The sequence below is a fragment of the Macaca fascicularis genome, chromosome 3 (genome assembly GCF_037993035.2).
Source record: "Macaca fascicularis isolate 582-1 chromosome 3, T2T-MFA8v1.1".
Classification (NCBI taxonomy): Eukaryota; Metazoa; Chordata; class Mammalia; order Primates; family Cercopithecidae; genus Macaca; species Macaca fascicularis.
In genome coordinates, this window is record NC_088377.1 from 44,612,928 (window position 1) to 44,640,923 (window position 27,996).

Here is a 27,996-nt window from a genome sequence, read left to right on the forward strand (position 1 = left end):
GGGATTACAGGCACGCGCCACCACGCCCAGCTAATTTTTGTATTTTTAGTAGAGACAGAGTTTCACCATGTTGAGCAGGATGGTCTCTTATCTCTTGACCTCGCGATCCGCCGCCTCAGCCTCCCAAAGTGCTGGGATTACAGGCGTGAGCCACCGCGCCCGGCCACAAATTGTTTTCTTTTTCTTTCTTGGAAAGCATCGCTGAGCATTTATCCTGTCCTAGTATTTGAGTGAAACTTAATCTTAGCATTTCAGCGCAGTAACCATGATACACCCTTTCCTTTCCTTCTCCTTATGGGAAACTCGGTTCTAACCCAGAGGCTTTGGGCTCCAGGACCCAGTCAGGCAGCCCTGGACTTGACCCTAAAAGGGAATAAAGACAAATGCGAAATTCAGTCCGGGGTTCAGGGCTGCCAAAGCTCATAGCCTGGAGCTTCTTACCCTTTAGGCGGGGTAGAGACATTTAAAACGGCCCCTAAACTTGGGGGGCGCATAGGCTCCTGGGAAATAGAGTCCGATACCTGTCCTGGGCCCAGCGGCGGGCCCTGGGAGGCGGACTTCCGGTGCAGTGCTGCGCGTGTGCACTTCTCCCTGTGTGCGTGTTCGCGCATGCGCGCCGCCCCCGCACTGCCCTCGCTTCCTGTGCGTCTTCAGGTCACCGCTTACTCTAGTTCCCAGGCTTTGGCCTCCAGTGGACGAGAATCGCGGAGCTTGCGGGGCTGGACGCTGACCGCCAGGGCCAGCACCTAGGCGGGCGCAGAGCTGTGCGGGGCAGGGTTCGCGCGTGCCGGGTGGAGGCTCGAGCGGGGACCCCGGAGCGTGAGCCCCGGAGCCGGCGGCGCTGGGGCCAGAGGGACCGGGCGGGAGGTGGCGGAGGCGAAGGGGCGGTGGGACCTGGGCCTGGCCCGTTTGTGTCCTTGGCGGCCTGGACCAGGCCGCTGCTGTACGGTGAGCCCCAGGGAGGCGGATCTGGGCCGCGGGAAGGACACTCGCCTGGATTTGCCCTGTAGGCCCGGCCGGGGTCCCTCGGGAGCAGAACAGCCTTGGTGAGGTGGAGAGGAGGGGACCTCGCGAGCAGACGCGCGACAGCAGGCCCGCCCCGGCTTCTTGGGAGCCGTGGGGCAGAGGCTGCGGAGCCGCAGGCGGGTAGGTCTTGGGTTTTCGGGCCTGGAGCGAGAAGGGCCTGGGTAAAGTCACCGTGCGTTGGGGACCTTCGAGTGTAGGGCAGGGGGAGGGTCCCGATCGCTTGCAGGAGAGACGCGTGTTTCGGTTTGAAGGCAGGGTCCGGCTGCACCGAACAGGCGCTACATGGGAAGATCTGGGAGGACGAGGCTTACGGGGACGTGGAGGGTGTCCCCAGCCTCAGCTGCGGACGTCGTCTCCACTCCCCACTAACCCCTAATAGCCCTTTCTCCTCTCCGTGCTCCAGATTTCGACCGCCTCTAAACGTCTGTCAGCACCTCTTCTCTCATTTAAGTGTCTGCTGGTTCCCCCCTTAGATCTGCCCTGGAGAATGGTAGTAATACAGGAACAGTATGCAGGGATTCTCTCTTGCTGCCTCAGTTGCTAGGGGAAGAGGCTGGGCCTTAGCAGGTGGACGACTTGACCAGGTCACCGGCTTTGTGGGTAGAGGTGCTCATAGTAGAACTCAGGAGTCTTATCTCCCAGGCCAGTGTTCTTTCTCCCGTATCCTAGTTTTCTTAATAGAAGATTATTAGGTGCAGCAATAACCAAATTCAGTTGGATAATTTAGAAACAAAACCATATTTTATACATATTCATTTCTGAGAGCTCACATACTCGATTCCTATGGCTTTTTTGATTTGAAGCAGTTTAAAGAAACAATAAGGAAATGCGGGCGGATACAGTGGCTCACACCTGTAATCCCAGCACTTTGCGGGGCTAGGGCAAGAGTATCCCTTGAGACCAGGAGTTAGAGACCAGCCTAGGCAACATAGGGAGACCCTGACTCGACAAAAAATACAAAAGTAGCCAGGCATGCTGGGATGCACCTGTGGTCCCAACTACTCAGGAGGCTGAGGTGGGAGGATCGATGGAGCCCAGGAGGTCAAGGCTGCAGTGAGCTGTGAATGCAACACTGCACTCCAGCCTGGGTGGTAGATTGAGACCCTGTCTCAACAAACCACAAAAATCACGAGCCGTATGATGGGATTTTTTTTTTCTTTTTGCATGTTGTATTTGATGATGGCAGACTATTTGTAAAAGGAGTCATGTTACCCATGAGAGTCTAACTCGTCTAATTACTACCTGATTATCTTAGAGTTACAAAGTTACAAGTGCATGCTTCCCCATCACTCGTGTGTGTGTGTGTGTGTGTGTGTGTGTGTGTGTGTGTTGAGACAGTGTCTCTCACCTAGTCTGGAGTGCAGCAGCGTGGTCTCGGCTCACTGCAACCTCCACCTCCCAGGTTCGAAGGATTCTTGTGCCTCTGCCTCCTGAGGGACTACAGGCATATGACACTACGCCTGGCTAATTATTTTGTTATTTTTAAGTAGAGAGGGGGTTTCACCATGCTGGCCGAGGCAGGCTGAACACTTGAGGCCAGAATTCGAGACCAGCCTGGCCAACATGGCGAAACCCTGTATCACTCTTTTAGGCCCTTCTGAGTGTTTGCAGGCTGAGTGTTCAGAGGGTGTTAGCCTATTGAGCTTTCTTTCGTGGTTCTTACACACGAGATTTCTGCCTTTGCAAGCCAGAGCACTTATGACTTCAATGACCTGCTTCTCCCCCTCTAGGTCTACCAGCCACAGTCTCTGCACGTTTCCAAGAGCAGCAGAAAATGAACACATTGCAGGTGAGTTTTCCTGCTTGTGTATATGTCCAACTACTTTATTTTATGATGCATTTTCAGAGATTTGTAAGAATTCATACTTTTTTTTTTCTTTTTTTTGAGATGGGGTCTTGCTCTGTTGCCCAGGCTGCAGTGCAGTGGCATGACCTCGCTTCACTGCAACCTCCACCTCCTGGGTTCGAGCGATTCTCCTGCCTCAGCCTCCCAAGTAGCTGGGATTACAGGCATGCACCACTATGCCCAGCTAATTTTTTGTATTTTTAGAAGAAACAGGGTTTCACCATGTTGGCCAGGCTGGTCTCAAACTCCTGACCTCAGGTGACCCCGCCTCAGCCTTCCAAAGTGCTGGGATTACAGGCCTGAGCCACCACGCCCAGCCAGGATTCATACTTTAAAATGGGAATGTGGAACTAGACATTACCCTGTAAAATGTAGTGAGTGTGGCAGATCAGCACCAAAAGTGATTTGTGAAGCTTGTATGTATGGGTAATATATTTTAAGGCTGTTGAAATTGAGCCGCACCCAGGGCTGATATTCTTTGCAGTCATCACAAAAGGAAAATGCCATTTGTATTAGTCCATTCTCACACTGTATAGAGAAATAACTGAGACTGGGTAATTTATAAAGAAAAGAGGTTGAATTGGCTCCCACCTGCAGGCTCTGTCATAGTAAGCGTGGCTGGGGAGGCCTCAGGACACTTACAGTCATGGAGAAGGCGAAGGGAAAGCAGATACAGCATCCATCACCAGAGCAGGAGGAAGAGGGAGCAGGAGGCGCTACACACTTTTAAACAACCACGTGTTGTGATAACTCACTCAGTATCAGGAGAACAGCACCAAGAGGGAAATTGCCCCCATGATCCAGTCACCTCCCACCAGGCCCCACCTCCAACATTGGGGAATACAATTGAACGTGAGATTTGGGCGGCGGCACAAACCAAAACCATATCACCATCCGTGACATCGTTTGCATTGTCACCATCCGTGACATCATTTGCATTGATTATAAGGAGAAACCAATTTTGTTACTTGTGGATTTAAAATATTTTTTAGGACTTGGAAAAATTTCTTCATTCAAGTTGATGTAATTATGGATAGCTTTCCTGATAACAACCATTAAATTACCGTAACTTATGGCTTATTCTTGGTGCTTAGGTAAGCAGAGGGCCTGCTGCCCAAGGAGAACTTGGTGCATATCATTTTTCCAGGGATGGAAATACTGTGGTCCAAGTAGACAGAATTCTGTTTTTACTCTTGAGTCCTAGATCATGGAGGGAATGAATGACGTGGTCATCCTTCAAATACTTGTTCTTCTTTTTGTTTGGGTTGCATAGCAAGCAATATAGTTACTCTCTTGTGAAGATTTCCTCATTTCTGTTTCTCATTTCAGTTCTCAGAGTTTTAGTTTTGTCCTTTTCACATTGCTGAGTCAATCAGTAAACATTACCGGTGATTTAATTGCAGTCAAATCCAGCGGGCATTTCCTAGCCCTACCTCACAGGACCCTTTGTCTGCCTTTGACATCTGTTACTTCCAAACTGATATTTCTCCATGGAGTCTCTCTTTTCTTGGCATTTAAAATGATTCATCTGTAAGTATTTATTTGTCTTTAAATGATGAAGTCTGTTTTGTTTTGTTTCCTTTTCTTCTTTTTTCCTTTTTTTTTTTTTTTTTTTGAGACAGTCTCACTCTGTTGCCCAGGCTGAAGTGCAGTGGCGTGATCTCGGCTCACTGCAAGCTCCGCCTCCTGGGTTCACGCCATTCTCCTGCCTCAGCCTCCTGAGTAGCTGGGACTACAGGCACCCACCACCATGCCCAGCTAATATTTTGTATTTTTAATAGAGACGGGGTTTCACCATGGTCTTGATCTCCTGACCTCATGATCTGCCCGCCTCCGCCTCCCAAAGTGCTGGGATTACAGGCGTGAGCCACTATGCCCGGCCTTCTTTTTTTCTTTTTTTGAGATAGGGTCTTGCTCTGTCACCCATGCTGGAGTGTAGAGACGTTCTCACAACTCACTGCAGCCTCAATCTCCTGGGCTCACACGATCCTCCTGCCTCAGCCTCCCGCGTAGCTGGGACTACAGGTGCACGCTGCCACACCCAGCTAATTTTTTTGTATTTTAGTAGAGACTGCGTTTCACCGTGTCACTCTGAGGCTGGTCTCAAACTCCTGAGCTCAGGCAATCTGCCCGCCTCTGCCTCCCAAAGTACTAGGATTGCAGGCGTGAGCCACTGCTCCCAGCCTAGAGATGTATTCTCACTGTATTGCTCAGGCTGGTCTCAAACTCCTGGCCTCAAGCAATCCTTTCACTTTGGCCTCCCAAAGTGCTATAAGATTACAGGTGTAAGCCACCACACCTGGCCAATAAGGAATCTTTTTAAAAGGGGCTAGGAATAACCCATAATACTCCCTTTCTTAATACATGTGGCAGTTGAGTTAAATCTTTCAATAGTTCCCATAGTATGTCTCTTGCGTGCTCATTGTTTTGAAGAAACTGAGTTGGTTATCCTCAGTTTAGATTGTGTTACCCTTGTTTCACCTTTAGCACATTTAAAAAAAAACATCTTGTATGCCTTGTAAAATTGGTAGTTTGATCTGGAAGTCTAATCAGGTTTATGTTCAATTCTTTTCACACAGCTGTACCATACGTGGCATTTGTCTACTTCTGGAGGCACGTGTTATCTTCTTTGTTTTTGTGAACTTAAGAACTATCGACTATTGATTATTGCTGTGATTTACTAGTTCATTAGGGGAGGCAAAATGGTGATCTGCTAATTCTACCATTTCTTTATTTACTAGCCAAAATAACTTTCTTTTCTTTTCTTGTTTTGGAAACAGAGTCGCACTATGTTACCCAGGCTGGCACGTTTATGGCTCACTGCAGCCTCAAACTCCTGTGCTCAAGTGATCCTCCCACTTCAGCCTCCCAAGTAGCTGAAAGTATAGTCATGTGCCACAATGCCCAGCTAATTTTTTAATTTTTAGTAGAGACAGGTTTCGCTATGTTGCCCAGGCTGGTCCTGAACTCCTGGGCTCAAGTGATCCTCTTCTTTGACCTCCCAGTGTTGGGATTATAGGCCTGAGCCATCACAGCTGGCCTAGAATACTTTTCTGAAGATAAATTTCTATTCTCTATTTGGTTATGTAATTCATGCAGGAAAGACAGTTTCTAAAATATTGAGTAGGCTTCTAAGCAGGAAGGTTTTTTTGTTTTGTTACCATTATGAGCTCATGGGTTTAAACAGATAGTAAATATTTCAGTACATCGAAGTTGTGATTCTTTTAGAAAATTAAATGGCTCCATCTTTGGCCAGATGGAATCCCTTTAAGTTGGTTTCTGAGTCCTTTTGAAATATATTTGATATATTTGATAGCAAATATATACATGTAATATGTATTTGATAGCATTATTTTCTGTTCAGCATTTCGTTTTGAAATCATTTCAAATTTTCAGAAAAATTGCAAAGATTTTACAAAGAAATACCAGATACTTCCTTTTGTTCAGATACTTCATTCTTAACATTTTCCCACAATCATTTATATGGATATATACATATATGTGTGTATATGTATTTATATTTTTTTTCTGAACTATTTGGGAGTGTCATGTCTCTTTACCCTATAAAGTTTTACATTATATCTCATAAAATCAAGAACATTCTATTAAATATCCATAGCACGATAATTGAATTCAGGAAATTTGTCATTGATTTAATACTTTTATCTCAACTATAGTTCATTTTCCAGTTTTTGCCAATTTCCCAATAATTTCCTTAATAGCAATTTTTAATTTTTGGTAGAAGATTCAGTCTAGGACTGTCAATTGCCTTTAGTTTTCATGCTTTTTAAGTCTGTTTAATATGGATTTGTTCCTCAGTGCCATTATAAATTTAAGAATACAGGCCAGTGATTTTATAGAAGTCTTTAAATTTAGGTTTCCCTGATATTTCTTCATGATTAGATTTAGATTGTGAATTTTTGTCTGGAATGCTACATGGAACCTCTTAAATTTATGGCGTAGAATAGGATCTGTCTTGGGAGAATTCTACGCATCTTGAGAAGATGGCTTGTTCTGCTCTGGTTGGGTAGAGTGTTTGATAAATGTTAATGAGATCAAGTTGGTTGGTTGTGTTGTTGAGGTGTACTATATCCTTGTTTATTGTGTGCCTATTTGTATCAGGCACACAGGGAGAGGGGACTGAAATCTCCTGCTGCAATTGTGGTTCTGTTTCTCTTTGCAATTTTACCACTTTTTGCTTTATGTGTTATATTAGATACATAAATGTTCAAGGTTGTTACGTCCTGTTGATTAATAAACCACTTTGTAAAATGGCCTTCCTTATCCCTGCTAATATTCCAGGCTGTGAAATGTACTTTGTTATTTATGTAGCATTCTTTTTAGTAATACATGCATGGTATATCTTATTCCATCCTTTTACTTTTAACGTATTTGCATCTTTATATATAAAGTATTATTTCTTGTAGGCAGCAAGATTTAGATCTTGCTTGTTTTCATCAGTCTATTTCTGTCTCATAATTGGGGATGTATAGACTGTTTACATGTAATGTGATTATTGATAAAACTAGTTAGGTTATAGTCCATTGTCTTTGCTTTCTTTTAGTCTCATCTTCTTTGTTTCTTTTTAAAATGTCTTTGTTTGTCTTCCTTCCTTTTGATTAATTGAGAATGTTTTATGATTCTACTTTTATGTCTTTTGTTGGGTTTTTAGCTATCACACTGTTTTGTTATTTTAGTGAGTTAGAATTTATAGTGTGCAACTTTAATTATCATAGTTTATTCTTAAGTAATGTACCATTTTTCTTAGAGTAAGAGAAGCTTAACAATAGGATACTTCCATTTGTCTCCTCTTGGTCTGTACACCATTGTTCATTTTATTTTTACAGGTGGTATCAGTGCCACACAGAATCTATTACATTGTTGTTAATTAAACTGTTATCTTTTATTTGTTTGTTTGTTTGTTTATTTATTTTGAGACAGAGTCTCACTCTGTCCCCCATGCTGGAGTGCAGGGGTGTGATCTCGGCTCACTGTAACCTCTGCCTCCTGGGTTCAAGTGATTCTCCTGCCTCAGCCTCCCGGGTAGCTGGGATTACAGACACCCACAACCATACCTGGCTAATTTTTATATTTTTAGTAGAGACGAGGTTTCGCAATGTTGGCCAGGCTGGTCGCAAACTCCTGACCTCAGGTGACCTGTCTGCCTCAGCCTCCCAAAGTGCTGGGATTACAGGTGTGAGCCACCACACCCGACCCAGTTATCTTTTAAAGAGATTTAAATAATGAAAGAAAATAGGCAGTTACCATTTCTGGTACTCTTCATTCCTTTGTGTAAATCTAAATTTTTATTTGCTGTCATTTTACTTCTGCCTGAAGGACTTTCTTTAACATTTCTTCTAGTTGATGATGAATTCTTGTATGTCTGCAAATGTCTTCATTGTCTTTCCTTTTAAAGGTGTTTTTGCTGGATTTTTCTCTGCAGTGCTTTAAATATGTTTCTCTATCGTCTTCCTGCTTACATTTTTTTCTAAGAGAAATCTGATGTCATACTCATCTTTGTTCCCCTGTATATAACATGTCTTTTTGTCTTCCCTCCCTTATTGTTTTAAACTTTTTATCATTAGTTTGGGGCAATTTGATTGCAATATGTCATGGTATCATTTTTTTCATGTTTCTGTTTTGGGGATCATTGAACTTCTTGGATCTTGGGTTTATGGTGTCATCACTTTGGGAACATTTTTATCATTTTTTTTTTCAAATATCCACCACCTCCCCTCCATTGATTCTTGTTGCCTGTATATTAGGCCACTTGAAATTTTCCCACAACAGACTGTTGCTCTTTATTTGCTTTTAATTGTTTGTTCTGTTTCATTTTATGTAACTTCTGTTGCTATCTTTATATTCACTAATGTCTTTTTTCCACGATGCTGTTAATCTTGTCCAGTTTAATTTTCATCTCAGATATTCTAGTTTCTATCTGTAGAAGGTTCACATGGGTCTTTTTTACATCTTGCCTGTCTCAATTTTTTTGAACATTTGGAATACAATGATGAACTCTCTCAGTGCTCTGTGCCAGTTGTAAACTCTGTGTCAATTCTGGGCCAGTTTTGATGGACTGATTCTTTTCTTCCTTATGGGTTGCAATTTCCTGCCCATTTTCCCATCTTGCAACTCTTTCTCCTCACATCTGCCTCTGTTCTTCTTCCCTGCTCCGTGGCCTGGTAATGCTCAAGGCAGAAGTTGATTGGTTCACCTTGTTTATTTCCCATCACTCATAGATAACTCTACTGCCTGATAGTCAGTGCCTTGAAAACCATTGCTTCAGCCCAGGCGTGGTGGCTCATACCTGTAATCACAGCACTTTGGGAGGCTGAGGCAGGTGGATCACGAGGTCAGGAGTTCGAGACCAGCCTGGCCAACATGGTGAAGCCCTGTCTCTACTAAAAGTACAAAAATTAGCTAGGCGTGCTAGTGCACACCCATAATCCCAGCTACTCGGGAGGCTGAGGCAGGAGAATCACTGGAACCCGGGAGACGGAGGTTGCAGTGAGCCAAGATTGTGCTGTATCACTCTAGTCTGGAAGACGAGAGTGAGACTTCGCCAAAAAAAAAAAAAATTGCTTCATATATGTTCTCCGTTTTATGTTTCTTTCTGTTTTTGTTTTTTTGTTGTTGTTCTTTGGTATGTGCTGTTTCAGATTAGAGGGTATATCCAGTACCTGTTAGTTTATCACAACTGAGGGCAGAAGTCCTAATGTCTCTCTATATATATTTTTTCTAATATACGTATTTTTTCTTTGTAGAGATAGGGTCTTGCTATGTTGCCAAGACTGGTCTCAAACTCCTGGCCTCAATCAGTCCTTCTGCCTCAGCTTTCCACAGTGCTGGGATTACAGGCATGAGCTACCGCACCTGGCCTGGATCCAGTTTTATCCATGTCCAAATGATTTTTTTCCCTGAGCTGTTTTTGATTTTCTTCCACCTCATATGAACTGTAGTGTCAGTTTATCTAGTTCCAGGAAAAAGCTTTTTGGTATTTTTATTGGGATTGCATATTTATAAAGTAATTTAGGGTAACTGATTAAGTTGACCTTAATAATACAACTAATTTTTTTTTTTTTTTTTTTTTGGATTTTTAATAGAGATGGAGTTTCACCATGTTGACCAGGCTGGTCTCAAACTCCTGACCTCAGGTGATCTGCCTGTCTCGGCCTCCCAAAGTTTTGGGATTATAGGCGTGAGCCACCATGCCCAAGCACTTTTACTTTTTCTTATATTCCTCTATTGTTTTCTCTTCTCTAATTGTAGATAGTGAGCATTTTATTAATACCTTGTTCTTGATCTTAGTGGGAAGGTATGTCATTTTTCCCTGTTAAGTAAAATCCTGACTTTTGGACCAAGAAGACTGAGGCGTAAATTGTGTGTGTGTGTGTGTGTGTGTGTACACGCAAACTGTATATATGTGCTTGTGTGTAATTGAAATATGTATGTCACATATATATCATACGTACTATTGCATATTAGGGTACAATAGTTATATTTGTGTATATACATAATATTGATGTTAATGAAGTTTCTATTTTCTTTAGTTTGTTTTTTTAAATCAGCTTTTTCTGTCAAGCTTTTTCAAGTATCTTTGTGGATACAAGACTTTTCTTCTTTGCTGTGTTATAGTGGCTTGTCATATTAATAGATTTCCAAATATTAAACTAGTCAAATGGGAATAAGTCCCATTTGGCTGTTGTATATTATGTTTTTAAACTGATACTGGATTTTGTTTGGTTATGTTTCATTTTGGGTATTTGTATTGATGTAAGTGGTATTGGCATGTAATTTTATGTTGTTTATTGGTTGATCAGTCTTCTAACCCCTACCGCCTTCTTACATTCTGGACTAACTTAACCCAGAAGGTTATAGCTCTCTCTCAGTGATTTTATCAGCTCCTGTGGCCTGCCTATGGATAAGCTTGGGTGTCCTGCTTTAGTTTCTCAGCCCAGCAGCCTAGTGGCTCTGCCTCTGCTATCTCTTGGGATCTACCTGGTCCTAGCTGTATCACTGGGTTTGAACCCCTTGTTGATATGTTCTTTATAAATAATAGGATAATGCAACATGCTTACTGGGCACTTTCTTTTTCTAAACTACAAGTTTGGGCAGGGCATGCTGGCTGAAGCCTGTAATCCCAACACTTTGGGAGACCAAGGCAGGTGGATTGCTGGAGCCCAGGAGTTTTGTATTTTTCTTTTTTTTTTTTTTTTTTTTTTTTTTGAGATAAGGTCTCGCTCTGTTGCCTAGGCTGGAGTGCGATGTTGTGTTCACAGCTCACTGAAGCCTTGACCTCCCAGGCTCAAGCGATCCTCCTGCCTTCGCCTCCCAAGTAGCTGGAACTACAGGCATGTGCCATGATGTCCAGCCAATTTTTTAAAAAAATTTTATTTTTAGCAGAGATGAGGTCTTACTGTGTTGCCCAAGCTGGTTTCGAACTCCTGAGCTCAAACAATCTTCCCACCTCAGCCTCCCAAAGTGCTAGGATTATAGGCGTGAGTCACCATGCCCAGCCCCAACCTCTTAAAAATTGAAGCTGCTTCATGTTTGCCATTGGTACTTTTTACACCTCATCATATTCTTCCCCTTCATCCCATAGAATACACAGTGCATCTTTAAGGACTTCCAGTTAACTGAGTCTGAAGCCTAATATGATGGCATAAAGTTAAAATAATTTGATTCTCTTTTTTTAAATCATTCTGCACCTTGTCTGCATTACTCTAATAACAGCTTTGGGCATTCATTCATTTAATGAATACTTATTGCTGTAAGATTGAGATGTTTGAGATAAAACTCTGCCATGCAGATAGCCAGAGGCCACTGGCCATGAGAATAAAAGAGCCAGAAGAACAAGGAGTTGAAACTAGGTGAGAGCCCCAAAGCAGTGAGTTAGGAAGAAGAAGACCAGGAACTGAGTGGTGGACACTCCAACATGAAGAGGTCCAGGAGAAGGGGAGGGTCTGGCAGCAAAGAAGACTAAAAGAAGTGACCAGGAGTAAAATGCATATGTTTGTTTACATGTTTATCTCCTTATTAGGTTGTCCACTTTTTGAGAGCAGGCATGATGTTTCACTCATATCCCCAAAACTCAGTTCAGTTTCAAAATAGGAGTTCAGTTGTGTTTGGGGTTTTTGTTTTTGTGGGTAATATATATTTTATATATATATATGTGTGTGTGTGTGTACATATACACACGTATATATACGTGTATATACATGATCCCAAAGGATATATGTTTCCAATATGATTTCCAATATGATTTCCCTTCCATAATCTGTAACATAAAATAAGGTATACAATGTTCATGGTTAACTTTACCAGTGAGCTTTGTAAAATGTTATCCCCCCATCCCTTTTCCATATTTCCCAATTCTGATCATGTTGCCATTACAGGGGCCAGTGTCATTCAAAGATGTGGCTGTGGATTTCACCCAGGAGGAGTGGCAGCAACTGGACCCTGATGAGAAGATAACATACAGGGATGTGATGTTGGAGAACTATAGCCATCTAGTTTCTGTGGGTGAGGATAGCTTGCTTTCTGAATGCCCTCGGTTGAATGGGGTTTTATCCTTGAATTTGAAGAAATAAGTGATGACACCATTTAATTCCTTGTGGGCACTAGCTGGAGTATTTATATTACTATTCATTAAAAGGTTCTAACTTTGATAAGGTAAAAAATGGAGCACTTCTGTTATGCAGCTTATGAGGTAGCAACATCTTGTACTTCGGAGATTCTGAAGCCAAGCAGCTTGCCCAAGTCCTCCTTCTTTTCCCATTAACAGGGTATGATATCACCAAGCCAAACGTCATCATTAAGTTGGAGCAGGGAGAAGAGCCGTGGATAATGGAAGGTGAATTTCCATGTCAACATAGTCCAGGCAAGTTAGTAGAGTATCAAATGTTAAAAAATGCTCATCCCAGACCTTTGGGAGTGACTAAAGAGTTGTTGACATGTATTCAGTACCCTCAGGCACACCTCCCAACACCCAAATATCACTTTCCTTCCCACACACATACATGAACTCTTCTGTTGATTTTACATTTGATTTACATTGGTAGGGATTTTTTCCATTCTAACCTGTACTGGAGACCTATTCACTTCCTCTTTCTCCAGCATTATTGGTAACTTACTCCCTCGCCATTACAGAATTGTTGTGGGGTTTTGTTTGTTTGTTTGTTTTTTGGAGACAGAGTCTTGTTCTGTCACCCAGGCTGGAGTACAGTGGTGCGATCTCAGCTCACTGCACCCACTACCTCCCAGGTTCAAGCAATTCTCCTTCCTCAGCCTCCTGAGTAGCTGGGATTACAGGTGCATGCCACCATGCCTGGCTAATTTTTGTATTTTTAGTAGAGACGAGGTTTCACCGTGTTGGCCATGCTGGTCTTGAACTCCTGGCCTCAAGTGATCCACCCACCTCAGCCTCCCAAAGTGCTAAGATTACAGTCCTGAGCCACTGCTCCCAGCCTTACAGAATTGTTTTGTTTTGGGGCATTCAGAAGTCTGACATAAAAATTAACTTGAGACTTTTATCTTCATTCTTTTTTATCTTCCATTTTCTTTCCTTCCTTCCTTTAAAAATCCCTTGGACTTATTTTCTGCCCTTAATTTTATTTACGTCTTTAGGCATTCAGATACCAAAACCTCATCTTCCACCTATGCTTATGAATTCAGTCACAGCTTGTAGTGTACGTCATTTCCCAAAGTCCATGCTCAGTTGATGTGACAATATAGCACTCCTCAGCTTTCCTCTCTTTCCCCAGTGCTCATTTATCACCTGTCTGTGTGTTCATTTCCCCTTCCCCATAACTGGAATCATGCTCTGTCCGTAGTAGACATTCAGGAAGTGTGAATTTCATAAGTGAATATCTGTTCCTTTTCTTGCCTTTTCAGGAGTGTCACCCTAGGACCTGTTTTCCACTTTTTTGGTTTTCTTTGTATCCCTTAAAAGAGTTTATCTGATCTCAACTTCTAAGACCTTTTTTCCTGTGTATTTTTGCAGCTTGCCTCCAAATTGATATGTCTAACACTTTTAACCAGAAGTCTAGTTGAATATTTTGCTTGATAACAGCAGTACCAGTGAGACAGTTCACTTCCTTCCTTCTCAGAATGTCTGATGATAAACTGTGCACATTCCAAAATCATGAATTCTGTCTACCTTCCTCACCTCCCAGTATTTGATTGTGCTAGTCTTCTCTCCATGGTTTGTATTCTTTGTCCTTTGTGAAATGCTTTGCAGATCATCAGCACATTCAGTTCCTTTTGACATTAATGTTCACTATTCTCCCATACCTGGATTACAGTGGATCCATCTTCCATTCAAATGATCATTGTCGTTTTCCTTCATCTGCATTTTACTTGCCCAGATAATACATATTTTCTCTCCCTCCCTCCCTCCCTTCCTTCCATTTTGAGATGGAGTCTCGCTCTTGTTGCCCAGGCTGGAGTGCAATGGCACAATCTCGGCTCACTGCAGCATTCCTCCCCCAGGTTCAAGCGATTCTCCTGCCTCAGCCTCCCAAAGTAGCTAGGATTACAGGCGCATGCCACCATGCCTGGCTAATTTTTATATTTTTAGTAGAGATGGGGTTTCACCATATTGGTCAGGCTGGTCTCTAACTCCTGACCTTGTGATCCACCTGCCTCGGCCTCTCAAAGTGCTGGGATTACAGGTCTGACCCACTGTGCCCAGCCTATTTATTTATTGAGACAGAGTCTCTGTAACTGAGGCTGGAGTGCAGTGGTGCAATCTTGGCTCAGGATAACCTCTGCCTCCCAGATTCAAGTGATTCTTGTGCCTCAGCCTCCCGAGTAGCTGGGATTACAGGCATGCACCATCAACGCCCGGCGTGTTTTTGTTTTTGTTTTTTTTTTTGAGACGGAGTCTCGCTCTGTCACCCAGGCTGGAGTGCAGTGGCCGGATCTCAGCTCACTGCAAGCTCCGCCTCCTGGGTTTACGCCATTCTCCTGCCTCAGCCTCCCAAGTAGCTGGGACTACAGGTGCCCGCCACCTCGCCCAGCTGGTTTTTTGTATTTTTTAGTAGAGACGGAGTTTCACCGGGTTAGCCAGGATGGTCTCGATCTCCTGACCTCGTGATCCGCCCGTCTTGGCCTCCCAAAGTGCTGGGATTACAGGCTTGAGCCACCGCGCCCGGCCGATTTTTGTATTTTTAATAGAGACAGGGTTTCAGTCTGTTGGCCAGAAGTTCAACAGAGTGATCTGCCCTCCTCAGCTTCCCAAAGTGCTGAGATTACAGGCATGAGCCACTACACCCAGCCCCTTCATTTAATTTTAAATTGTGGTTTAAAAAACACATAACATGGCCCAGCACGGTGGCTCACGCCTATAATCCCAGCACTTTGGGAGGCCGAGGCAGGTGGATCACGAGGTCAGGAGATCGAGACCATCCTGGCGAACACGGTGAAACCCCATCTCTACTAAAAATACAAAGAAATTAGCCAGGCATGGTGGCAGGCATCTGTAGTCCCAGCTACTTGGGAGGCCGAGGCAGGAGAGTGGCATGAACCCGGGAGGCAGAGCTTGCAGTGAGTAGAGATTGCCGCTGCACTCCAGCCTAGGCGACAGAGCAAAACTCCGTCTCAAAACAAACAAACCAAAAAAAACACGTAATATGCAATTTACCATCTTAACCATTTTTAAGTGTACAGTAATGTTAACTGTATTTGCATTGTTGAGCAATAAACTTTAGAACTTTATGTTTTACATTTGAGCTTAAAAGGTTAACTCCTTGAAGTTTCCTTCATGATTTGTTGACCACTCCAGTCTTTCCTTCTCTTAATACCTATTCCACTCAGCGATTGTTTCCACAAAAAGTTAGATATGATTATATACTCCAATATGATTATACACTCTGATAGGATTATATATTCTGAGATTGTGTGTTCTGATAGGATTCTATGCTGTGATAGGAGTGGTATATGCTCTGAGTATAAGCTCTGATAGGAGTATATGCTCTGTGATTCTATGCTTTGATAGGAATATATGCTCTAAATGATTATATGCTCTGATAGGTAGGTACATATATTTGTTGCTTGAGCTTCTTCTACCAGAATTATAATCCTCCAAAGAGGAAAGACCTTTTTACTTTTCTTGCTTTGATAATGCAACATACAGTAGGTATTCAGTGGGTTTTTTTATTGACTTGCCAAGGAGCTAGGTAAAAGAAAGATCTTTATCATTAATCCATTGAGAGATCATTTATTCTGAACTATAGATTCTGATAAAACAGATAGGGGTTAGATTAGAACCTGTAAGCACCCATCAGATTAGGAACTACTTTAATTTCTGTTCAGAGAGATACAAAGAAAATATGAATACTTTCCAGGAGCATAGGTTTTGGTTAGGAAATAGGATCATAGCTGCATGAACTATAAAATTCAGCTTTCACATGGAAAATTTATACTCCAATGCACATTGTGCAACTTTATGTAAAAGCTATTTTAAAATGTAAGGGAAAGAGATTCAATGAACTGGGAAGAGATTTGATAAGTGTCTTCAACTTTCCCCCAAAGTATAGATAGATTTTGAGTATAGCCAACACCAGAAGTCAAACTGAGCGGGGAAGATCACTAGCACAGACTTGTGGCTGAGAATATGCAAGGCATAGCCTAGGCTTCCAGGAGCAGAAGATGTTGGCAGATTAGTGGAATGCTAGCTTGGATATATATCATGAATCCAGGTAGTGAAAAATATCATTAATAACCTTTCTGTTTCTTCTGTTGGAGTTTGGGGTGCTGGAGCTCAGAGATGTTGTAGATTTCTGAGCAGAGTACCATCAGGGTTGCTTTGAATGTGGGTGATAGCAGCTAACAATAGTTTAGTGGATCCAAAAATGTGTAAGATACATAAAAATAAAAGTACATCATAGGGGCAGCTTTAGGAATCTGAGATACAAGATTTTACACCAAATGAAACCCAGGAGTTTGGGAACTCTTGTTTGTATTCAGAATTAGGTAAAAGAATTATAGAGACATGAATGGTTTTAGGAAATTTAAGTCAGCAAATTGAAAGAAAATTAATGGCTGAACTTAATGATCATTTGTTTTATGTTATAAACTGTTCTAAGCAGTTTACATGTACTAATTCAGTCCTTTGACAACCCCATGATTTAGGCACTCGTATTCACACTGAATTCAGATGAGGGAAACTGCATCACAGTTACGTAACTTGACCACGGTGCCTTAGTTAGTAAATTGTTGGGGGTTTGAACTGAGGTGGCCTGCTTTGGTGTTCATGCTCTTAACCACTGTGCTTTATTGTGCAATCAGGGAAAGCAGAATTTAATGGCTAAGAAGGTTAGCTAGTATTAAATACGACTTTCAGAACACTTCAAAGATCTGATCTTGGGTTTTTTGTTTTGTTTTTTATTTTTCTTTTTTTAGTAGAGACAGGGTTTTGCATGTTGCCCAGACTGGTCTCAAACTCCTGAGCTCAGGCAATCCACCCGCCTTGGGCCCCCAAAGTGCTAGGATTACAGGCGTGAGCCACCATGCCCAGCATGATCTTGTTTTTAAGATACCCGCTGGCTGGCCACTGTGGCTCATGCTTGTAATCCCAGCACTTTGGGAGGCTGAGGTGGGTGGATCACCTGAGGTCAGGAGTTCAAGACCAGCCGGGGCAACATGGTGAAACTCTGTCTCTACTAAAAATACAAAAATTAGCTGGGGGCGGTGGTGTGTGCCTGTAATCCCAGCCAGTTGGGAGGCTGAGGCAGGAGAATCACTTGAGCCTGGGAGGTGGAGGTTGCAGTGAGCCAAGATTGTGCCATTGTACTCCAGCCTGGGTGACACAGCGAGACTCCATCTCAAAAAAAAAAAAAAAAAAAAAAAAAGATACCTTGCCCTCTGGTCTAGCTTACATTTCTTTTGGACATTCACTTGCCTGGGTCTCCTCCAGATGAATGTGAATCTTCTCTGTAAACATGAAGAAATCAGAGCATTCAGAATGTTTATTTGCATTTGTATGCAGACTAGTAAGGCACAGATTTTGGAAGGGTCTAGGCTAGTGGGGATGCTACCATCGTATCTTGATATGAAGCAATATCTTGCAGTTTAATATAAATTGTAATAGATGTCTCCCAAATGTAATCCATAATGGATTTCCTTTGTATGGAGACCTAGCACCTGTTTTTGTTCCTCCTGATTCTATTTGATCTAAATCCTCCCATCTTTGCCTGGATCTGGCACACTTTCAGCCACTTCTCTGCTCATCATTTGGTTTTATTTCACCTTTTCTACCAAAGTTTGAAACATAATATTTGTAAAGCAACAAAGTTACCTGTATTCAATATGAAGTTGCTCTTCTATTTTCTACCACTATCTCATCTTTATCCTTTCACCGTGTGTGTGTGTGTGTGTGTGTGTGTGTGTGTGTTTATGTTTTGTATTAGAAATCAAAGGACAAAGAGAACTATGCATTTGTAATTATTTTTATTTATGGAGATTGGCTCTAAAGCCAGAGTCAACCCCACAATGGGGGCTCTTGAGTACCAGTACCTTTCCATGGCTAGTGTGTTTAGATTTACAAAGTTTGTTTACTATTTTTCCTTTTTAGAAGTCTGGAAATTTGATGACCTGATAGAGAGAATCCAAGAAAATGAAGATAAACATTCAAGGCAAGCTGCTTGTATCAACAGCAAAACCCTGACTGAAGAGAAAGAGAATACATTTTGTCAAACTTATATGGAAACAAGCCTTGTCCCTTCAAGCATAATAGCTCATAATTGTGTCTCATGTGGAAAGAATTTAGAATCTATTTCAGAATTAATTAGTAGTGACGGAAGCTATGCCAAGACAAAACCTGATGAGTGTAATGAATGTGAGAAAACATATCATGGAGAGAAAATGTATGAATTTAATCAAAATGGGGATACCTATTCTCAAAATGAAGAAAATATTCTTCAGAAAATTAATATTTTGGAGAAACCCTTTGAATATAATGAATGCATGGAAGTCTTAGACAATGAGGCTGTTTTTGTTGCTCATAAGAGAGCTTACGTGGGGGAGAAGCCCTATGAGTGGAATGGTTCTGGACCAGACTTCATACAGATGTCAAATTTTAATGCATATCAGAGATCACAAATGGAAATGAAGCCTTTTGAATGCAGTGAATGTGGAAAATCCTTCTGTAAAAAGTCAAAATTCATCATCCACCAGAGGGCTCACACAGGAGAGAAACCTTATGAATGTAATGTATGTGGGAAATCCTTCAGCCAAAAGGGAACCCTCACTGTACATCGGAGATCACACTTAGAGGAGAAGCCCTATAAATGTAATGAATGTGGGAAAACCTTTTGTCAGAAGTTACACCTCACTCAGCACCTAAGAACTCATTCAGGAGAGAAACCCTACGAATGTAGTGAATGTGGGAAAACCTTCTGCCAAAAGACACATCTCACCCTACACCAGAGGAATCATTCAGGAGAGAGGCCCTATCCATGTAACGAATGTGGGAAATCCTTCTCCCGCAAGTCCGCACTCAGTGATCATCAGAGAACTCACACAGGAGAGAAGCTTTATAAATGTAATGAATGTGGGAAATCCTACTACCGAAAGTCTACCCTGATTACACATCAGAGAACACACACGGGAGAGAAGCCCTATCAGTGTAGCGAGTGTGGGAAATTCTTTTCTCGGGTGTCATACCTCACTATACATTATAGAAGTCATTTAGAAGAGAAACCCTATGAATGTAATGAATGTGGCAAAACTTTCAATTTAAATTCAGCCTTCATTAGACATCGGAAAGTACACACGGAAGAGAAATCCCATGAATGTAGTGAATGTGGAAAGTTCTCTCAGTTGTCATATCTCACCGACCATCATACAGCTCATTTAGGAGAGAAACCCTATGAATGTAATGAATGTGGGAAAACCTTCCTTGTAAATTCAGCCTTTGATGGGCACCAGCCACTTCCAAAAGGGGAGAAATCCTATGAATGTAATGTATGCGGAAAGTTATTCTCTGAGTTATCATACTATACTGAACATTATAGAAGTCATTCAGAAGAGAAACCTTATGGATGTAGCGAATGTGGGAAAACCTTTTCCCATAATTCATCCCTGTTCAGACATCAAAGAGTACACACAGGCGAGAAACCCTATGAATGTTACGAATGTGGAAAATTCTTCTCTCAGAAATCATATCTCACCATACATCATCGAATTCATTCAGGAGAGAAACCCTATGAATGTAGTAAATGTGGAAAAGTCTTCTCTCGGATGTCAAACCTCACTGTCCACTACAGAAGCCATTCAGGAGAGAAACCCTATGAATGTAATGAATGTGGGAAAGTCTTTTCTCAGAAGTCATACCTCACTGTACACTATAGAACTCATTCAGGAGAGAAACCCTATGAATGTAATGAATGTGGGAAAAAGTTCCACCACAGATCAGCCTTCAATAGCCATCAGAGAATTCACAGAAGAGGAAATATGAATGTACTTGATGTGGAAAGTCTCTGAAGTCAGATCTCAATTTTTAGAAAACTCTCTGAATATAATGAATATGGAAAATCCAATAGAAAGTCAAAGTGTTTATCTGAGGGTTCATGTTCCTGAATGGTGAGAAGCATTTAGGCGTTAGATTCATTTTAATCTGGATTTTCACAGAGAAGAATCCCGAAGAATGTAACAAGAAGCAAAACCTTCAGCAAGATCATACGACTCATCAGACACTAGATAATTTATGCAGAAGTGAAGTTTTATAAATATTTAATATTTATTTTGGATTCAAATTGTATTTACGTATCAGGGAATCATACAAAGGCAAAATCTGTCAATATGGTGAATGTGGAAAATATATTGTCTTGGAAATTTGTTCTACTAAAAGCCATATTTCTAATGTAAAATCAGGTGTTTATAGGAAAGATCTCAGAGGCTATAAGCTCTGAATAAATCTTCGTTGTATAAAATGAAGTTTTTAAATTATCAGGAGTTGATCATGAGGACAGTAGCATTAAATAAGTGTATGGCCATTTTTTATCATGTCTTTAAAATGCTATCTAATGGTAATTCTATGCAAGTTTGGAATTGGGCAACTTGTGAAGAGGCAGTTTTCTTATTTGAATATTAGGATGGCAAATGTACTAAGACAGGATATATTGTTGGTCAGATAATATTTAGTAGGTATAAAATGGTAAAATACCTAGTTTTCTATTTAGAGGAATTTACAAATGGGTTTTTAACAAATGCCTCATTAGTAGAAGAGGCAGTGTTTTTGTAAAGTTTTCAACTGCATCTGAGCAAGATAAGATTTTCTAAAAGACTATTTTGATAAACTATACATAACATAATTTGGAATTAAGTCTGTTTCAGTGAAAGAGAACAAGCATACTGCCCATACTCTAAAATATCCCCAGCTCTCACACCACCCATGTTTTTTAACCCATAGTTTTCAGTGTGCCTAGTGCCAATATTTTGTAATTTAGAAATTTTATTCAGAAACTTCTCTTTGATACAAATACAGTGTCATTGTTGTGTGCATTCCCCTTTTTCCCATTATTTTGGAACAAATTGATTCAAGTTTCTAGCAGATATTTTTTGGTCAATTAACTTAATGTCCTCACTCCATTTCTTGCTGGAACAGTTTAGGTAGCTACTGCTTCTTCACATTACACAGGGGAATCCTGATTAGTCAAAATAATAATGATTCCATTCTCTTTGCCAGTAACTTGTTTTATAGTGGTCATATGACCAGATACTGGCTAAACAAAACAAAGATCATTTGTTCTGGAAACAGGTAAAATGGTAATCAAATAGATTGTGTTCCAGGAGTGCAAAGGTGGCTTAATATTCACAAATCAGTTGCTATTGTACACCACCTGTAGAAAAGTAATCTGGCATGCAGAACATTCTTATGGTAAAGTTAATGTTCATTTATGATCTTAGCAAATGATGGATTGAAAGGGACTTCCTTAATTGCATAAACAGACTTCAACAAACAGTATGATGAAATAGTGAACATTTCTCCTAAGATTATAAAAATAAGACAAGGATATCTGCTGTCAATGATTTTATTCAGCATCGTTCAGAAGGACCTAACCAGAAAACTAATGCAAGAAACAGAAACAAAAGGCATAAAGATTAGAAAAGAAGTAAAATTTTAAAAAAGAAAAAGAATATAAATCTCTATTTGCAGATGCCATGAGTAAATTTGGTAAGTTCCCTGCATAAAAGTTATGCAAAAAGCGTTTTATGATATACCAGCAAAAATCAAGGAAAATGAAATTTTGAAAAGCAGTGCCACTTAAATGATCCCTCAAGTGCCTAGGGGGGAAAAATGAGTTAATAAGCTTTGAAGAACTGTATCCAGAAAAGAAAATTACAAAGGAGAGGGATAGGATTCCAGGACAATCTCAAAACCGTTGCTTTTTCCCTAAATTCATTGCAACCTTAATTAAAATCCTAGCAAATTCTTTAATGTAAATAAACAAGCTAATTCTCAAAAGGCCAATAATTGTCAAAGCTATCTTGTAGAATGGACAGAGAGGATTAATATTTCCAAATATCAAGACCTGTTATAAAGCCACATAAATTATGATGGTGTTATTTTGGCACAAGGATGAAAAAACTGACTAGTGGAATAGCATACAGATTCAAAAGTAGACCCACATGTATACCATCACCTGACTTTTGAGAAAGGTGACATTGAAGTGTAGTGGGGGAAAGGGTGTTCTTTCCAGTAAATGTGCTTTGCCAATTAAATTTTGTAATTTAATAAAAAGTCAGTTGAAGGTGGATTGCACATCTGAATATGAAATGTGAAAGCTTTACAAAGAAATCTTGGACAGTTTGTAATCTTGGAGTAAGCAAAGGTTTATTGAGACCCAAAAAAGCATTAACCCATAAAATAGAACTTAATAGTAAGTTTGAGAACTTCTGTTTTATCAGAAAGACCACCAGTAAGAAAATGAACAGGAACCCATGAGGAGGAAAAGATATTTGCAGTTCATGTATGTGACAACAGCACTGAGTATAGCAAAAGTGTTGGCAAACTTTTTAGCAAGGTACCAGATGGTGAAAATTTTTGGCTTTGTCACAAATGCTTATCTTTGCTATTGTGTGAAAGCATCCATACACCATGCATTTTAAAAAATGAGCGTGACTGCTTCCCAGTAAAACCATTCATAAACCCAGGTGGCAGTCTGGATTTGGTCTGCACTCATAGTTTTCTGGCCCCTGATCTCGAATATGTAAAGAGCACCTACAAATCAAGGGGGAAAATGGAAAAGGCAAAAGATTTTAGAGGATATCCACTCATTTTAGAGGATATCCAGACGGCCACTAAGCATGAAAAGATGTTAGCTTTATTAGTAATCAGGGAAATGCAAATTTAAAACACCATGTAGTACTGCTACCCATCCATGGAAATGGTTAAAATGAAAAGCATGAAAAAGCATCCTTTTGGCAAGGATGTAAGCAAGAGGAACTGTACGTTACTGGTGGAATTGCTCATCCATAAAACCATTTTTGAAAGCTGGCACTTAAAACCAAGTATACCCTTTTACCCAAACCCAGCAAAAAGGCATGTGTCTCCACCAAAAGACACGCAGAATATAGCATAAAACTGCACAAAACAGAACTATCTTAAGGCACATTGCAATGGAATGAATAAACAAGTGGCATTATTTCCATGGAATACTGTAAAACAGCACGAATGAACTAGAAGTTCATGTAATAATGTAGCTGAACTTAACAAACCTTGCTGAATGAAAGACTCCAGACACAAAAGCCAACATGCTGTATGATTCCTTCTGTATAAATTATAAAGACGGGCAAAACTTGTCTATGTGGTTTGAAATTAGGATAGCGGTTAGTCTTGGCCAAGGCTGAAAGGGGGCATTTATCTGGTGCTGGGAATAATCTGTTTCTAAACCTGGGTGCTAAATATCTGAGTGCGTTCTGAGCTGTGCACTTAAGGTATGTGTATTTTTCTGCATGTGTGTTGCACTTTCCATAAAAGTTTTTTAAAATCACAAATGGCTAACATTTGTGTTACTCGTCACTCTACTCATATTTTTCTAGATGTGTATGAATATGCTGCATAACAGGAATTAAATGGTAGGTTTTGCATAATTCTGTGCAGAAAATACATATTTATAGTAATTTTGATGGCAACTACTAAGATTTCCTATGCTGTCCTTAAGGCTTAGCATAATGTATATTTTAAGTGAAATATTTGAGAAGGTTAAAGAATCATTACATACTTTGTCATCCTATACTTTTGCATATATAAATGGGTCTGAGCTGCCTCTTCAATAAAGAAGCTAGTATGTAACATTTCATATTTCCCTAAACAAATTGTTCTTCCGCATTTCTAAATTCGGGATTCATCTTAACTTTTACCTTAGAGGTGACCTTTCTTGGCAGTGAATGAATATAATGCTGAGTTTGATTTGATGGAAAATTATTTAAAAAGTATTCAGTTAAACCTTTGAGGAAATCTCAGTTACACAATTAACAGCACAGATGTAAGTGAATGAAAGAAACGGGTCACGAAGACTTTGCACCATTAAAAAAAACACTTTGATTGGGGGCTGGCTGAGCTTGTAAAAGCACAGCAAAAAGGACGTGACATTGGATGGCATAGACTATGTGTGCCTAATTTTTTTTGGTGGGGAGGCCTTTTTTTTTTTTTTTTTTTTTTTTTTTTTTTTTTTTTTTTTAGAGTCAGGTTCTCACCATAGCCTGCAGTGCAGTGGTGCAATCACAGCTCACTGCAGCCCCGCCTTCCTGGGCTCAAATGATCCTCCCACCTCAGCCTCCTGAGTAGCTGGGACTACAGGTGCATGCCACCACACCTGGCTAATTTTTTAATTTATTTTTTATTTTTTTTTCATACAGACGGGGTCTTGCTGTGTTGCTGGACTCAAACTCCTGGGCTCAAGTGGTCCACCCAACTTGGCCTTCCAAGGTCCTGGGATTCCAGGAGTGAGCCACCTCGCCTGGCCGTGTGCTTTTCATTCCACCCTACTCATTGAGGGTTAAGCTGAAGTGTGAACAGGTGACTAATGCTTTGCGAAGGAGGGGGAATCTGGGAGTTGGTTGCGACTTGGGGGTGTGATTCCCCCACAGTGGCTCACTTTGCTCTCTCAGTCCTTTGGGCAGAACTACCAGGCAGTGTTAAGCAAGGCAGGGGCTCACCCTTCACCCCCACCGGAAGTGCCCATTTCACAGGAGATTTTCTCCACCCACGCCCATATTTGCTAGTGCTTGGCTTGGGGTTGGCGAACTTTTCAATTTTGTCTTTATGTCAAAAGATACAAACGCAAGACTACTTCTTTATACCTGAGGCCAAAAATTCATCCACTGTTCCTTATTCCATCCTAAATTATGTCCAGATACGAGGAAGCCAAGCTCTTCAAAGAAGGGAAGCAGGCCAGGCACACCTGTAATCCCAGCACTTTGGGAGGCTGAGATGGGAGGATCTTGAGCTGAGGAGTTCAAGACCACCGTGGGCAGCACAGCCAGGCCCCTTCTCTATTTATTTTGTTTGTTTTTTGAGACGGAGTTTGGCTCTGTCGCCCAGGCTGGAGTGCAGCGGCGCAATCTCGGGTCACTGCAAGCTCCGCCTCCCGGGTTCACGCCATTCTCCTGTCTCAGCCTCCCGAGTGGCTGGGACTACAGGCGCCCGCCCCAGCACGCCTGGCTAATTTTTTTGTATTTTTAGCCGAGACGGAGTTTCACCGTGTTAGCCAGGATGGTCTCATCTCCTGACCTCGTGATCCGCCCACTTCGGCCTCCCAAAGTGCTGGGATTACAGGCATGAGCCACTGCGCCCGGCCCTAATTTTTGTATTTTTAGTAGAGATGGGGTTTCACCATGTTGACCAGGCTGGTCTCAAACTCCTGACCTCAGGTGGTCCACCTGCCTTGGCCTCCCAAAGTGCTGGGATTACAGACCTGAGCCATTGAGCCCGGCCAACATCCTCTATAAAACCCTTCTAAGAAGCAGAAATGGGGTTAACCTCCCAACCAGGAAGTAGCTATGTGATTGGTTTTTCTTTCCAGTCAAGATTGCAGCACTTCCCTGGAGAAAATGAGTTCTGACAAAAATAACCAGACATTTGAGGAACTCAATCACCAAAGAAAAAACTGTACCACCTATACTAAAGATTCTCAAAGAAATAAGAATATATTGGTAATGTTTGGGAGACTGAGGTAAGAGGATCTCTTGAGGCCTGGAGTTCAAGACCTGCCTGGGCAACAGAGTGAGACTCCATCTCTACAAAAGATAATTTTAAAAATTAACTGGGCATGGCTGCGTGCACCTGTGGTTCCAGCTACTCAGGAGGCTGAGATGGGAGGATCGCTTGAGCCCAGGAATTAACAGTGAGCTATGATCATGCCACTGCATTCCAGCTCGGGCAACAGTGAGACCCTGTCTCGAAAACACAAAAGCAAAAAAACAGGCATGCAAAGAAGCAGAAAAACAGAACCCATAGTGAGTAGAAAAATAAAGACCCAGAAGTGGCATAGATGATGGAATTAGTGATCCGGACCTTAAAACAGCTACTATGAATATTCCCCGTATGTTCAAGAAAAATGGAGAATGAACAGGAGTGAGGGACCCGAAACGACTGTGTTCCATGCTGAGGGTGGCAGAGGCTGGCCCGGATGCTGGATGAGGCTCAACTCGGGGGCCCGGGCCGTTGCACTGGGGCTGGACTGGGGATCACAGAAGAGGGCCAGGCCCGCGTGGGTCTCCAGGGCCGCGCTCAGGGGCGTGGCCTTTTGCAGTAGGGGCATGGCTGGTGAGTGGAGACTCTGCGGGACTCTGGGGGCGTGGCTGGGAATGGGTGTGGCTATGTGTGGGGGCGTGGTCATTGCGTAGGGGCTTGGGTGAAGCGTTAACAGTTGGTGGGCATGGCTTGGGCTCGAGGGCGTGGCCAGCACGCGGGGGCGTGGCTCTGGCTTGTGTAGGCGTCCGAGCTCCAGGGCAGCTCTGGGGCAGAACTGTCTGGATCTAACAATCCCTGGGGAGCCGGAGACCGGTGACCGGTCTGTGGGCTGACTCAGGGCTGCTCGAGAGACACAGGCGGGCCGTGGTGGCAGGTGAAGGGTGCTGGATGTGCAAGCCTGGCACGCAGAAGTGAGAGGGCAGAGAGGAAAGGGCGTGGAGAGGGGCGGGGCTTCTAACGCCCACCTTGTCCCCCCACAGCCGCCCGGCCCGCAGGCCATGTGGCCCCCGCTGTTGCTGCTGCTGCTGCTGCTCCCGGCCGCCCCGGTCCCCACCGCCAAGGCCGCTCCCCTCCCAGATGCTAACACCCAGGAAGGCCTTCAGAACCTGCTTCAAGGTTTCAATCGCCCCAAGCTGCAGGGGAGGGGCGGGGAAGGGGACTGGGGGCGGGGGGATGAACGGGAAGAGAGGAAGTCAGGGACCCGGAGAAAGGAAGAGACGGAGACAAAGATGAGGCACTACAGACCCAGCACAGGGACCTGGATAAGGACGGGACCAGACAGGGGTGGGAGGGTGACTGGTTGGGCCTCGAGGGTCAGAGGGTGGAGAACACGGGGTGGGCCTGCTGGGCCCCTTGGCTTGAGGCCGGCCACACACCTGGAACCCCCAGGGCACCTGCTGCGGGACAGGGACAGCGTCCCCGATGCCCCCCTAGGCACAGCTACAGCACAGAGGACCAGGGGGCTGCCTGGCTGGAGAGCATCACGCTTTCTAGCCAGCACCAGGAAGCCCCCCTTTTATCCCCTTTCCCAGGAGTCCAGGCTGGCGGAGACGGAGAGCTGCAGGCCGACTCACACCTGGCCCCGGGCTCTGGCTGTAATAATGGGGCTGTGGTGGCCACGCGACCAGAAAGCCGGGGAGGAAGACCTGCGGCTCCGTGAGAGGCATCCAGGGCTGCAGGCCACGGCGACAGGCTCCGGGGAACATGGGGCTTCCCCTGTCCCCTCCCAAGGAGTGTGGGCCTCAACGCATTGACAGGGGACAGCTGTGTGCCCTCTCCAGACCCCACCCTCAGCACCATTTATTAGAAATAATAAAGTTCTTTGTTAACTAGCGGTGCTCTTTCCTTTCTGGATGGGCCCGTGCCTGGTAGGCCAGGCTGTCTTGGGTTCCTCCCAGCTCCAGGCCTGGCCCTGTCGCCAGGA

The 27,996-nt window shown here is 42.7% G+C and overlaps 1 protein-coding gene across 6 annotated transcripts; it reads left to right on the plus strand.

Moving 5' to 3' along the window:
- The first annotated feature begins 635 nt into the window (after positions 1 to 635).
- RBAK (RB associated KRAB zinc finger) lies at positions 636 to 27,902 on the plus strand. Of its 6 annotated transcripts, none has more exons than XM_015447051.4 (5): positions 636 to 1,146; positions 2,757 to 2,815; positions 12,268 to 12,394; positions 12,657 to 12,752; positions 18,447 to 24,172. In XM_015447051.4, the coding sequence occupies exons 2-5, from the start codon at positions 2,801 to 2,803 to the stop codon at positions 20,354 to 20,356; spliced, it is 2,148 nt and encodes a 715-aa protein (XP_015302537.2). In that variant the 5' UTR covers positions 636 to 1,146; positions 2,757 to 2,800; the 3' UTR covers positions 20,357 to 24,172. The 6 variants fall into 6 exon arrangements, with proteins under 6 accessions (XP_015302537.2, XP_065397678.1, XP_073890444.1 ...); XM_065541606.2 differs by having other exon boundaries at positions 12,657 to 12,725; XM_074034346.1 differs by lacking the exons at positions 636 to 1,146; positions 18,447 to 24,172 and adding exons at positions 27,053 to 27,188; positions 27,605 to 27,902.
- The last annotated feature ends 94 nt before the right edge of the window (positions 27,903 to 27,996 follow it).